Source organism: Nicotiana sylvestris, chromosome 1, assembly GCF_000393655.2.
Source record: "Nicotiana sylvestris chromosome 1, ASM39365v2, whole genome shotgun sequence".
Classification (NCBI taxonomy): Eukaryota; Viridiplantae; Streptophyta; class Magnoliopsida; order Solanales; family Solanaceae; genus Nicotiana; species Nicotiana sylvestris.
In genome coordinates, this window is record NC_091057.1 from 134,931,110 (window position 1) to 134,946,033 (window position 14,924).

Below are 14,924 nucleotides of genomic sequence, written 5' to 3' on the forward strand. Positions count from 1 at the left end.
CACCTAAAGCAACTATGAAGGTTCAAATTATTAACAAAGTTTGCGAGGGCCATGGAGAATTCAATTGATGGCACACCCCACTTTTAAGAATATTAACTCTTGAATTGAATTTATAAGGGCCATATATTATGGGTTTTGAGCATGGCACACCTCAAATTTACCGTAAGAAATACTTTAACCTAAGATTTGAAGCCATATTTATACAACTACTAAAATTACGCTGAGCTTTCAGGCATTTGGGCCACGCCTGCTATAGGCAAAGCTAGCAGCAGTAGTTAAATGAGAAGTTGGGCTAGAAAAGCAGGCCCAAGCATGGTAAGGCCTATAATTCCCATTCTTCGAGTGGTCTCAAGGTCTAGGCCCAAAGGAAACTCAAACCTTATAAAAAGCAAAGGCTGAAGAATGGGGAACTCGAGATGGAGTCCACACAAAAACATAGACGATATTTAAACTCAAAAATACCAACTGAGCCTAATTAGCTTTCACCAGTACACATCATCCTGATATAAAAGGAAACTTTAAGCGCTACTAAACCATATTACACTCCTAAAAGCAACATTGTTTTGAATTCAAATGCAATAATGACATGATAACAAAATTGTACAGCATTCATACTTGGTTCAGTCCCAAGCTAGTTTATTCATAATTAATATGAAATTTAAACCTCAACTAAGCCTTTCTCTAATACAAACAGTAGCAAAAGATCCAGGAGATTAACATGCAACTACCTTGAATCTAAAAAATCACATCAAACTCTCACCAGAATTGGACGAAAGCCAGAAGCAAATCGTCTTATACCACACCAACAACATGAGAAGGCTAATATAATACGCATAAGATTAAACTATTACAAAACATGAAAGAAATGGAAGAATCAAGGAAGTAAGACTCAATAAACAGCTCGTATTCATCATGTTTTCCACATTCAAATTGCATGTTTACACTTCATGTGTTATCCATAGCTCAAGAAATACCTGGAAATTAAGAGAAAAGCAGTGAGAGTGAGGGATGAACAACAATAGTAGATCAACTTAATAACTCAGCATAAACCAGCTTCTTTCAAACCAAATTAAACACAGATGAGCCTAGTTCTTTGAAGCTTCTTAAAAATTCTTACTATCAGGGAACTCAAAGAACAAAACCAAACAAATTTCAAATAATTTTCGGTATTTTCAGAGTCTAAAAGAAGGCTCAGCCATTTCTAAGTTTTTCCAATCTTGTAATCTCTAAAATCTGCCTTCACAAAGAAAGAAACATGCTTTTTATAGAGAGCCTTTAGGGCAGCAGAAATGACTCTATCATTTTCCAATTACCCCTTCCCCAATTTTCATTCTTTCAAGTTAAACCCCAATTTTCTAGCCTGTTTGTTAAATTAGCCCCACTACCCACTTTTCTAGCATCTTCCTAGTTATTTACAGAAGATTATTTGTATCCAAACTCCCTAAATTAACCTTCGAATTTATATTATTAACCTTCCTAGCCTGAACCAATGCAGGCTACCTGAATCCCAAACCTAGGCCTAAACAAATGGGCTTTTAATGCCCCAGGTCTTGACTAGCACAAACCCCAAAAATGGTCTCAATCAGTAGAGTAATGAAATAAATCAAGTAAAACCAAAGGGTTCAAATTAACCAGTAGAACCCACACGTAATGAACCCAAACCCATTGACTAATTCAGCCTACGATTGGCTAAAGAAATAAAGAAAAGAGAAAAAGAAGTACAGTAGAGCTGGGCATGCTGGTACCACTTATCAAACCAACGAAAATTTAATTTAAACAAAGAAAACAAAAGAAAGATATCAATCGACTCACTTGAACAAAAATAGCAGAAATGATTGACAAACGAGTGGCAAAAATGAAAACAGAATCAGGAATCAAGTAAAACAAGGTTTAAAGAGGGACTGACAAGATATGGGAAAAGAAAAACGGACATGCAATCAAAATAGGAAGCAAGTGTTGTTTTACCAGAAGCCACGAGTGAGTCGATGAACAGCATCACTTGACGATTTGGGAGATTTGGGGATATAAGGTTTGGGGTGTTGACCTCAGATCTGAAATTTGAGGCGACGGAGAGGTATTTGAGGGGAATTGCTTTGGGGTTTAGGATGAGGAGGGGCTAGGGGTTATGGAGTGTAATTTTGGAGGTGGTTTGGAGCTTCGACGCCGGTGGAAATGGTGGAAGTTTGAGGGCGACGCTAGGGTTTAGCTTGAGAGAGGTGAGAGAGAAGCAGAAGAACAGTACTTTAATCCTAGGTTGTTCTGACGAGGGGTTTGGACAATTATAAATGAAAATGGGGGAAGTGATCACGGCCGTTGGATGAGATGAAAAGGAAGGCCAAGATTGACTTAAAACAAACAAACTCAAAATGGTGTCGTTTGGGTTGTCTTGACACCTGAAAGGTTTCGGCCGGTTATGGGGCAAATTTGGGGTGGAATGGAACGGGGTTTTTGGGGGGGGGGGGAATTGTTTGGGCTGTGCCAGATTGGCTCAAAAATCAGCAGCCTTTTGATCTTCTTTCTTTTCTTTTCAATTTCGAATTTTTTCTTTTCAAATTAATTTAAATCCTAAATTAACTTACCAAATTAAGCTAATTACTCGTCATAGTATTCACAACAATTAATTAACTCCCAAATAAAAAAAACTACAAAATTTAAAATTAAAAAGTTAAAAATGCAAAGTGAGTTATTTTTTGTGATTTTTCACTTTTATAAAACAACTAATTTACTAATTAACCTAAAAATGTAAAAATAAATCCTAAATGCAAATGTAGAGTATTTTGGTATTTTTATGATTTTAAATAAAAATTAAACATGCACAGACAAATGTGAGTAATTAAGAAAATTCTACAAAAATTCCTAAAATGGCAAATAATTAAAAGAAAAATCTAATTCCTTGGGATTCTGTAGGAGTATTTTATATAGGGTAAAAATCACGTGCTCACAAGTTATTTTTCACTTTCAATTATTATTCTGTTTTTACCCATAATTTTTCTTTGAGTCCCTTTCGGTCTAATCCTGCATCAAAAGCGAAGCAAAGAAATGGCTGCAAAACTGGCTACGATTTTCCCATGATATCTAGTACAATTTGGGGCATATATGGCATTGACGAAGGCACGAATCCATCTGTGACCTCATTTGATAAGGCGAACAAAGTGTCTCAAAGAAATTGAAAGGTCACCTAAGCAAGACCTGCTTCATGAGAAAAGTTGATAAGCACTATGGACAAAAACTGATACTGGGTGTAAGACAACTGAGTTTGATTTTAAAGAAAAATTGCCTTGGAGACAAGAGTGGTAGTACCATGGACATCTGGGTATGAAACAATTGGGGGCAACATTGGAAAACCAAGGTCTCCAGAAAATGATACAGAACAGCCGAGCATCTCAGTACCACGCTGACAAATCGGTTCTTCGACAGCAGTGGTCGTGAATCAAACTACTCAGGGCATCAAGGCCACAAACCAACCACCACTTTGAAAACTCACAAATTTGTCTTTGTTTGAAGCAGGAACAAAGCAGTGCAGAATGGAGATTCTAAAAGAACGAATGTCACAAAACGTAAGCTCCTTAAAATCTCCATTTTCTTTTATTTTCAGCATGCATCACTATTGTTCACACCTCCCATTTTCATAGCTTAACTCAGGTAGAATCTTTTCGCCTAGGGGGATCCAGCTCATATTTCGGGTAGAAGTACTCTTCGCTCAGGGTGTTTTACGCAGCTTAACTCAGATAGAATCCTTTCGCCTAGGGGGATCCAGCTCATAGTTCTGGGTAGAAGTACTCTTTGCTCAGGTTGTTTTTACGCAGCTTAACCCAGGTAGAACCTTTTCACCTAGGGGGATCCAGCTCATAGATCTGGGTAGAAGTACTCTTCGCTCAGGGTTTTTTTACGCAGCTTAACCTAGGTAGAACCTTTTCGCCTAGGAGGATCCAGCTTATATCTCCGGGAAGAAGTACTCTTTGCCCAGACTTAGTTTTTATAGCTTAACCCAGGTAGAACCTTTTCGTCTAGGGGGATCCAGCTCATATTTTCGGGTAGAAGTAATCTTCGCCCAGACCTAGTTTTTCGTAGCTTAACCCAGGTAGAACTTTTTTGCTTGGGGGATCCAGCTCCATACTTCCGGGTAGAAGTACTTTTCGCCCAGGCTTAGTTTTTATAGCTTAACCTAGGTAGAACATTTTCGCCTAGGGGGATCCAGGTCCATATTTCCGGGTAGAAGTATTTTTCACCCAGGCTTAGTTTTTATAGCTTAACCCAGGTAGAACCTTTTCTCCTGGGGGAATCCAGCTCATAGTTCCGGGTAGAAGTACTTTTCGCCCAGGCTTAGTTTTTCGTAGCTTAACCCAGGTAGAACCTTATCACCCGAGGGGATTTAACATTTTTGTCAGTAATACAGGATGGCAACCCCTGGTTACATTTTCTTACCAGTATAGGGTACGCCAATCCCTGGCTTTATTTTTCAACATAAGGTACATCAATCCTTAGTTGAGACACCATTTAGACAATCAGGGTACATCATTCTCAAAGAATCATATTTTCCTATGATACACCAATCCTGACACTATAGTATTTTTAATAGAGAAATAGTTTAGATTTTTGTTACGAATAACTCACAAAATTTTTCTAGTGAAAACTGGGCAGAAAATTTTGTTCGTTTGTTTGTTTTGGTGTTTGAGCAGGTCTTACCTCAAGGTACAGGGTTCGAGATGACCAAGAGAAGTATCAAAATGGAGAAGCAGATAAAATAATGTGGATTGTTCAAGACATGACTGAAGTCACAAGCATTGCATTTTTCCGTTTTGATCAGAAGAAGTCGTAGAAGCATGAACTAGCACCTATAGCTAGCAAGCATCAAGGTTGATATCAGAGTCTACATGGAAAACCAGTCAAGACTCAAGGACAAGTTTCAGACGACTCATAGATAGGAATCTTGTAACTTATAGCTGCTATGCTTGTTTAGTTTCTTTTTGATTTTTGATGTAATAACAGACTTACGGACCGGAGCCTCGATGGAATATCACTCGACTTCTCAATTCATCATTCCATAATTCTCCTTGAACTACACGCGACCTGATTCCCTTATAGCCTGGGATATATAGGTTGTCCAAAACCAGAACTTCGTTGTACCCTATCTTTTATTTCTTTTCCCTTTTTGAATAATGGTATGGCCAAGAATTAGTCATATTGCTCATCTTTTCTTAGCCTGAAAACTCTTCATGTTTCCAAGCAAAGAGGGACAGGCTGCGATCACCTAATTTTTTACTACGTTTGAATTTATTCCCACTTTTCACACTCACTTCCCACTTCCCCCACTCTCTCCACTTACTACCCACTTCCCCCACTCTCTCCACTAATGTTCCACACTCTCTCCACTCATGTTCCCCACCCACTCCCTACTCATTCTTAAATAAACATACACACACAGAGAAAAGAGGATGGAGAGACATCTTACACAAAGAAAACGGACAAAAACTTTGAGAACTTGGAGTGAGTTTGTTGAGAGCTAAAGAATTTCCAGAAAATAGTACATAAACTCTTGAAGTTTCTCCTTTAGTTTTGGGTCTTTCAAATACATCATCGGGTTTTTTTTCTTATTGAGTTCCAGTCTGATTGCTGTTGGAATTTTACTGTCGGTGCTGGTTTCATTTTACTGAAGTTTGTTTGCTATTTTGTTGCTCGTTTGATTTCTTATATTTCTGCGAACTAGGTAACTTCCTCAACTGATATTGTTAATTTTCGATCCAAGGATAAATGAAATATGGAATGCTTTGGATTCCTTTAGCTTATCCTAAGCCTTGAATACATTCCGCTCATGAATGATTTAATATTATGTTGTGTCATCAATTTAATGAGTCTTTTGTCTACTATTTTTAAATATTAAAGCTTGAAGTTATGAGTTTGTTTTATTATTGTCAGCATCTTTACAATTTATCATGTTGAGTTAGTCTTCTTTTGTTTAAGCATACTATTTTAGTTTATCTTGTGATCTTAAAGCTAGAAGTGGTAGTAGTAATAATATTAGCTTTTCATCTCTACTCATGCATGCTTATTTTAATGTAATTTATTCCTAAAATTAACTTGTTCAAGATGTGTTAAGTTGTTTTTATTTAGAGTCAATCTCTAGATGTTTGAATAACTGTTCGAGCCTCCGAAATTTGGAAGGAAAATTGTGTTATTTGCTCTTTCTTTTGATTTTAGTTTTTTTTATTTCTTTTAGTCCTGTCATGTGCATTGGTTCTCTTATAATTGACTACTTAATTTATTTGTGGGAATATTTGGTTACCAAGACCACAAACATTCCATAGCTCACTTACTTTATTTCATGTGTTGTTTAAGGAATTTATGTTCCTTAGTTCTTTAACTCAATTCAAAATTGTACAGTGGCATATATGTTTCAGCTCATCGATTTTGGGATTGTTAAAATACAATGTCATTTGTTTTAAGATTAACTTAATCACAATTAATTAATTTAACATTCACGAATTCGCTTGCGTAGCGTGATATTTAATATTCATCAATTCATGAACCTCATACCGTACCCAATAATTTTAGTTAATTTCTAATTTAACATAGTAATAATTCTTGTCATGACTGTGGATTTGCTTGTATAGCACTGTTATGACAAAATAAATAAAATTCGTCTCGGTCATACTATTGCTTGTGTGGTATGGTTAAGACAATTTAATATCATTCAAATCTTTCTTTAATATTTTTTTTTAATAAATAAAAGCGGACATATAAAATCAAAAAAAATCAAATTAAGCACAGTTTATCCAGAATTAATTCAAGCTAAGTTTAAATCAGTAAAGCGACCGTGCTAGAACTACGGGACTCGGGGAATGCCTTACACCTTCTCCCCGGTTAACAGAATTCCTTACTTGAACTTCATGTTCGCAGACCAATAATAAAAGAGTCAAACCTTCCTTTGACTAGGGATTCAAATGAAAGGTGACTTGGAACACCGAAAAATCAATTCCAAGTGGCGACTCTGTAAATAAAATAATCTCTATTCAAATTTGTCACTTTAATTAGAAAAGCTCTTTAATCCACAATCCATAATAACATTTTACATCCATATCTTTTGGAAGGGTAAAAGGGGTGTGACACTCGTTTAGTGTCTGCCCTTGGTTCCAGGAAGTCAAGAGAGGGGTGGAGCAATGGACTGGATCACATCTGCAATTAGGAGATCTGAACACAGTTCTAATGCGCATAAAAAGAAGAAATGGAAGCAATTCCAGAGAGAGCTGGTTGCAACAACTATTGTGGGGGGGGGGGGGGCAATGATTTATCATACTTGGAAGGCTAGGAACTAGATGTTGTTCAAAGGCACACATATACCGGCGACAGAAATAGTTATACAGATAAAAAGAGAGATTTTGGCTAGAGTAGACATACTTAGTTTATCTAAGAAAGCTCATAGATGTAGGAACTTAGTACAGCAGTTGCAAATGTAATTAGTTCTCTTTAAGTTGTTTTTGTATGTTGGAGGCTTGATCTTTGTATGTTTGTGAGATCAGGTGCTCTTTAAGTGTAAGGATTTGTTTTGTTAATGGTAATGTTTACATGGTTACCAAAAAAAAATCATGTTTCATGGTTTTAAAAAAAAGTAGCTCCAAATATGTTGCAAAAATTATAACCAAACACAACTTCAACTTCATGTCCAAACACCTACTTAATAGTGTGAATTTCACTATCAATATAAAAGTTAAACTCTCTTACATTTTGCAAAATCAACCATGCTTTTGGGTGGAAACTTCCGAGGCAATATTGTTGGCAACTTGACATTATTTACAATTAGGCACCAAATTTTAATCTCTAGAACTACGAAAATGATTCAAATCATGCACTTAAGTATGGTAAAGTTGAATTGCGAACAAGTCCAGCTTCCTCGTGTAGCCCCCACATTAATTTGACTTTTTAACTTAAGAAAAATTTGATGTTAAGGGATTGTGAATTTGTTTGGTACATTAACCTAAATGGTGGAAGTAGATAGCTTTCCCAATTAAGAATAACAAGTTGAGAAAGAACTAAAAAATTTCAAGTGCTAAGAAAAATTGATTTGTTAAGAGTAGTTGAAAGGTAGTTAAGGTATCGTAGGATTAGGATTCCCTAAAAGAGATTTTGCATATTATGTAGAATAGAATTACATCCTTAGCTCTTAAGAAATCGAATGCACTTAAATGCGATCGATTACTCTTGCGGTCATATGGTTTAAAAATGTTTTCCTAAACAAAATCCAAAAGTTCGATTAAAAAAAACATAAAGATTCAATTCTTTTGGGACAGAAAGTAAATAATAAAACTATCACAATCTCAAATCTCGTCTACACGCTATGGAACCATTCAAATAATACTATCAACGAAATTAATTATCCTGCAATTCACACCAAGGGATTCATTTGCTTCGCACAGATGGTTAAGAATCTACCAGATCTCGAAAAGCAACAAAATTAATTAAATTGAAGTAGAATACGTTATAATTCATATGGTGAAGCCACATGGTTATAAGGATTAAGGATGTCAACTTATCACTCTTCGTTGAAAAATTACATTGTGTACATAGGTAAAATATTACGTTTTAGATTATGTTGCTCGGACACTTCGAAAATTTCGTCGGATACGTGTCGGATCCTCCAAAAGTAGTACTCTCTCCGTTTCAATTTAGATAAGCTAGTTTGACTCGGCATGGAGTTTAAGAAGAAAAAAAAAAAGATTTTTGAAACTTGTGGTCTTAAAAGCTTAAGGAGTAAAAGCTTTGTGGGGCCATGTCATTTGTGTAGTTTTAAAAGCTTCTAATTAAGGTAAAATGAGTAAAATGAGAGTTTAAAGTTGAATTATTTCCAAATTTAGAAATGTGTCACTTATTTTGGAACGGACTAAAAAGGAAAGTAGCTCATTTAATTTGAAACAGAGGAAGTATATTTTTGGAGGATCCGATACGAGTGTGGCATCATTTTAGAGAGTCTGTGCAACATAGGTTTTAGAGGTATATAACACATATTAAATACTCTTTGTTGTAAAAAAAATTCACATTTTTAAAATTTGAACACCTTTAGAAAAATTCCTAGCTTCGCCACCCGTTCACGTACTATTAACGTAAAGCATCGTCCATATAATTAGCATATGAATTTTCATGTAAGAACTTTAATGAAGGAATATTCAATAATACTACTCGGATAATTAAAGGATAGCATTGGAGTATAAAACTAAAATCAAAATCACTACTCAGATTTTTATTTAACACAGTGCAAATATGGATAATACTTGAAGATGATCATATTGTTGGGTTTTTTAAGCTTACTTAGCTTAAAAGAGGGTGAATTTGAAATGGAGGGAAAATAAAATATTTGAGATTTCCTTCTTGACAAAGGAACATTTTCTCATATTGGGGAGGAAAAGTCTTTTTTATGGGTACGTATACAACTATACAACTGCTCTTCTTCTAGCTCTTAAAGAGTTAAGAAGAAGGCAAGCCTCGCGCCTTCGTCGTTGCTCGGCTTCGGTCGATTGATTGATTAATTTTTTGGACCAAATTTATTTGTTAATAGTAAATATTATCCCGTTTTAACGTAATATTATTAAATATCCGTTTTTTTGTAACGGAAAATTATTTATTAAAGTAATATTATTAAGTATTCATTTTTTGTAACGGATAATTAATCCGGTTTTCATTTGCGTAAATGATTATTTACGTTATGGCCGTTTTACGTAACTGACCTCTTCGTTTGAACTCAACAGGTTGGGGCTATAAATAGCAGTCCATTCTCTCATATTTACCATACGAAATTCTGAATTCTCCTTCTTTCTTCTGCATTGTTTTAACTACAAAGAAAGCAATATTAAGTGTGATTTGCTACCAATTATTGTGCTCGCTAAAACACTGGGGTTTGAAGTACCGCTACACCAGTATGTAATTTGTTCTATTCTGGGAGAAAATAATCCACAACCTCTGGTGCTAGCTAGGAGAGGATTAAATTCCTTCAGGAAATACTGCAAATTCAGTGGACTCGAATTAAATTCATTTTTCTTTTACATTTCTGTTTATATGTTATTTTATCTTCTCCAGAATTATTTTACAAATATAGTTTACTAACACATATTGCCAGATAACTGTATATAACATATGGCTGTATACCTTCCTAGAGATAGGCAAATAAGGATAATCACGATAAGGATAAATATATAGAACTTTAATCTCTCTTTTTTTCCTTCTATTTTTTCCAGAATAAAATGCACCTTGACTTTCTTCAATCATGTCATCATACTATCATAGCAAGGTGCAGGAAAATTCATATGGTGGAAATTTTCCTCTTCTCCTCTCTAGAGAAGCAACCATTCATTCACAAGGTGTATATATATCGTTGCTTTTTTCGAGAGCCAATATTAAACATCTAAAATCATACTTACGTTACATTATTTATTTACGAATATTATATAATTCAAAAGTTCAAGTGCGATCAATATTTTTCTTACTTATCAATTCTGAATGCTTTTTTTTCTCTTGAAGTAATAATCCATGTCTCAAAAAGTTTATTCAAAGATTATCAAGTTAATTTTGACTAACGTTACAAATGTATTTCTTTGTTATTTTGATATGAAAAAAATCTCTTATTTCATGTAGTTTATAACCAATATTTGAAACATACTTTAAGAAAATGAATCAATTTTATCTGAACTTTGATATTGATTAAGACCATTGGAAAGGGTCTAGTAATTTAGATGAAGAGGATATTAGGTGAAATCTAAGTATATGTTAAGCCAATATTCACTTTAATCTCCGTTGGACAAAAAGGGAAAAAAAAAGGTAATTAGTCACTAGTAGTAGTGAGAGACTCAAATATTTGAATTGGCCTACAAGGTAAGTAGGAAGGGTCCCACCTCCAAAAACAAAAAGTGAAACTTTAATTTCTTTTCCACATGATAACTGGGGTAGAAGACAGAGTCTAAACACCTGTTCCTATTAAACTGCCCTTCACTCAATTTGTTCTTATTGGTAAACCTGAAAAGACACTAAAGTTGAAGAGAAAATATGTGGAAGAACAACTTTCTGGTGGTGGGAAAGGGATAGCAGCAAAAAGGATCATCTCTCCAATTTACTTTCCTGTCTTGAACCAAAGGTCTTTCAGAAACAGTTTTTCTATTCCTCCGGTAGGGGTAAGGTTTGCGTACACACTAGTCTCCTAGATTGATATTTATTGGGTCGTTGTTGTTGTTGTGTCTTCTGCTTTATCTATGAAACTCAACTCTAAGAAGGGAAGCCAAGAAGATCATAATACAGAAGACAAAATGACTTGTTTTACTGAAATTTCAAGTTTGATGATCACTATTTCAATTGTGATCATTTTAGCCTATCCTTTTCTACAATCTTCCCCTCCTACAGAAGCAACAAAATCATCTAATTCAAATCATGATCCTTTGTTCAGCTATAGACAATCACCTCATTTCAAGAACTCACCTAAATGTGCAACATTTCCCACAAATTCTATTAGCAAAAAAATCTGCAATCCTTCTTTAGTCCATATTTCCATGACCCTTGACACTAAATTTCTCCGCGGCTCGGTTGCTGCAATTCATTCAATCCTTCGACATTCTCACTGCCCAGAAAATCTTTTCTTCCATTTTATTTCCTCAGATAGTACAAATCTTGAACCCCACTTGGAAAAAATCTTCCCTTCATTGGCATTCAAGATTTACTATTTCAATCCAGGGATTGTGCGGAACAAGATTTCTTCTACCATAAGGGAAGCACTTGAACATCCATTGAATTATGCAAGGAATTACTTAGCTGAACTCTTAGAGCCTTGTGTTGAAAGAGTCATATACTTGGATTCTGATATCATTTTAGTTGATGACATTTCCAATCTGTGGAAAACAAGTCTTGGATCAAGAACTGTGGGATCACCTGAGTACTGCCATGCTAATATCACCAATTATTTTACTCCTAAATTTTGGTCTCACAAGAAGTTTTTTCGTGTATTCCGTGGCCGGAGACCTTGTTACTTCAACACAGGTATGATGATAATATTTTCTTTTTATTTTAAGTCTAATTATTTATGATCACATTGGATAGTCTTTCTAAAGAATGGACTTCAACCAATATGCAAGAATCTAGCACTTTGACAAAATGCAAATAGTAATACTAATAGTAAAGAATATACATGTATGTCCATCCTTCCACCTAATTTACCATGTTTCAACAACCATATATACATGGGCGGCTAAAAAACATGCCGGGCCTAAAGCCAAAATTTAATATGAGACCTAAATTTTTAAAAGAAAGTTATAAGATTATTTTTATTTGAAATCTATTCTTCTAAGTTTTTGAGATACAAAATTGTTAATAATTTTTTATAATCGATTTGTCTAATAAATCATTTTCAATTGATAATATGACCAATTCATCATCTAATTTTTGGAGAAATTATTGATCTAAGATAAGATTTATAGAGCAATAAAAGTATAGAACTATTGAAAGCTTAAAAGTATTGTTGAAAACTGGAATTAATGAAATCTTGGAGAAAGAAAATAAGTAAGAATATCAAAGAGAAAGACATAAAATATATAGGGGTTTCTGAAATATGAACAGATTAGAAATAAGAAAGATTGACTTGAACAAATTAAGGAAGAGGGTTAATGTTTTACACGTCATATAACGAAGGACTAAAAAGTGAAAAATTGAGATGTTAGGAAAATTATTTATCTATCCATTTTTAAGTAAGTTAAGTTGTTACTTTATTTATATATCTAAAATGTTTTCTTTCTTTTTATATTAAAAACTCTACTTTTATATTAAAAGTACTAAATATTATTTTTTAACTACCTATAAACTTATTGTTTTTAGAAAAATGGGGCTTCCTAAATTTGGTGGCTTAAGGCACAAGCCTTACCTTCTATGAGGGTATTTGGCTAAGCTTATAAGCTGGTCAAACTAACTTATAAGCATTTTTAGGCTTATCTACGCGTTTGGTAAAGTTAAAAGTGCTTATAAGTCAAAAATAAGCCATAAGCTGGTCACCCCCAGCTTATGAATTTTTAGCTTATAAGCACGTTAAGTTTGACCAAGATTTTTATTATTTTATCCTTAAAAATATTCTTTTTTAGAACAAAACTCCTACAACGATACTCATTGCCTCAAGTATTCAACCTACCCCTCCCCCCCCCCCAACCTCTTCAAGTCTGCAATTTTCATTGACTATTTAAGATAAACAAATTCTCTATTGCTTTGTATACTTATATCTATGTGATTGTGTATTAATCTTTGAATTGTACGTAATAAACGAGGACATATCAAATTTTTGGTGTATTGCTTTCTAAGTGTTGTGGTGATGAAGACAATATTTGTTTCTCTTCAAATAAATTGTCTTATTTAGGTTTATTTTTTACTGAGAAATATTTGTCAATTTATTGTTATTATAACTTATGATTATATGTTTATCATAAATAAATTATCTTATCTAAGCACAATTATATTTAAAATAAAATAACAAATAGAATATTTTGTATTTGAATCGATCCGGAATCTAAAATTTTGAAGAAATTACCACTACTAAAAAAATAGATTTTAGCGACGGACAAATTCTGTAGCTAAACAGAAAAATTCGTCGCTAATCTCATTTAGCGATGAATTATCAAAAGATTCTACTAGCTACGAGCATTTTAGCGACAGATTATCGACGACGTTCGTAGCTAATTCCAGTTTTTTTGTAGTGTACGCCCTTATAAGTGTAAACAGTTCTAAGGTTATTTAAGTCATTTTAACAGAAAAAGAGCTTATCAACACTTTTTTATCAAATACTGCAGCAACTTATTATCAATTTCAGCACCTAATGTTTATCAGCTACTTCAAATCAGCTAATCCAAATGGGCTCTATAACATTGGAGCCGGACCTGCAACTTATTTACCGCACTGTTTATTTTACGGAATTAGGCTTACTATATATAGTTTCCTCTTGTTGCAGAATACTTAACCTGATGTTGTAGAAATATTCCTCCCTCTGTTCGTTTTTACTTTTCATGTTTCATTTTTCGGGAGTCAAACTACGTAAACTTTGACCAACGTTTTAACATGTATTTTTTTCACCATATAGATATAAGAAAAATTATAGCACTTGTCGTATAGTTTCCGAATATCTATATTTTAGTTTTAAAATATTAAAAAAATCTAGCAATTTAGCTTCAAAAATTAGTCAAATTGACTTACATAACAAGTAAAAGTGAATGGCAGGAGTATACATTATACACTCTAACATATTAATTTTTCAGGTGTGATGGTGATTGATTTGAGTAAATGGAGAAAGTACAAATACACAAGGAAACTAGAAAGATGGATGAAGATTCAGAGAGGTCATAGAATATATGAGCTTGGTTCATTGCCACCATTTTTATTGGTGTTTGGAGGGAAGATAGCACCAATACACCAAAAATGGAACCAACATGGACTAGGAGGGGATAATTTGAGTGGAAGTTGCAGAAATATACATGGTGGTCCTGTTAGTTTGTTGCATTGGAGCGGAGGTGGCAAACCTTGGCTAAGGCTTGATTCGGCAAATTCTTGCCCTCTCGACGAAATCTGGGCTCGCTATGACTTGCATGCACCTCCTATGTGACCAGAGATTTGATAGAAATTAATAAGATTTTCATGCCAACCATTTTTTGTGAATCATCTTATCAATAATTTATAATGCTATTAAGTTTAAATTGTGTGCACTAGTAATCTATAATTTTTAAGGACAGTACATTAAGAGCCCGTTTAAAAATAAGAATTTTTTCACTTTTTCGAATTTTTTTTACTTTTATTCGAAATCAGTGTTTGGCCATAAAATTTTCAATTTTCACTTGAAGATGAATTTTGGAATTTTTTAAAAATTTGATAAACTCCAAAAAGTTGTTTTTCAAAAAAATTCACTCAGATTACTCACAAAAATT

The 14,924-nt window shown here is 34.0% G+C and overlaps 1 protein-coding gene across 1 annotated transcript; it reads left to right on the top strand.

The window, feature by feature from the left end:
• Window positions 1-11,136: 11,136 nt before the first annotated feature.
• On the top strand, window positions 11,137-14,658 carry LOC104216336 (probable galacturonosyltransferase-like 6). Its single transcript, XM_009766352.2, has 2 exons — window positions 11,137-12,009; window positions 14,262-14,658. Exons 1-2 carry the CDS (start codon window positions 11,232-11,234, stop codon window positions 14,603-14,605), a joined length of 1,122 nt encoding a protein of 373 aa, XP_009764654.1. The 5' UTR covers window positions 11,137-11,231; the 3' UTR covers window positions 14,606-14,658.
• The last annotated feature ends 266 nt before the right edge of the window (window positions 14,659-14,924 follow it).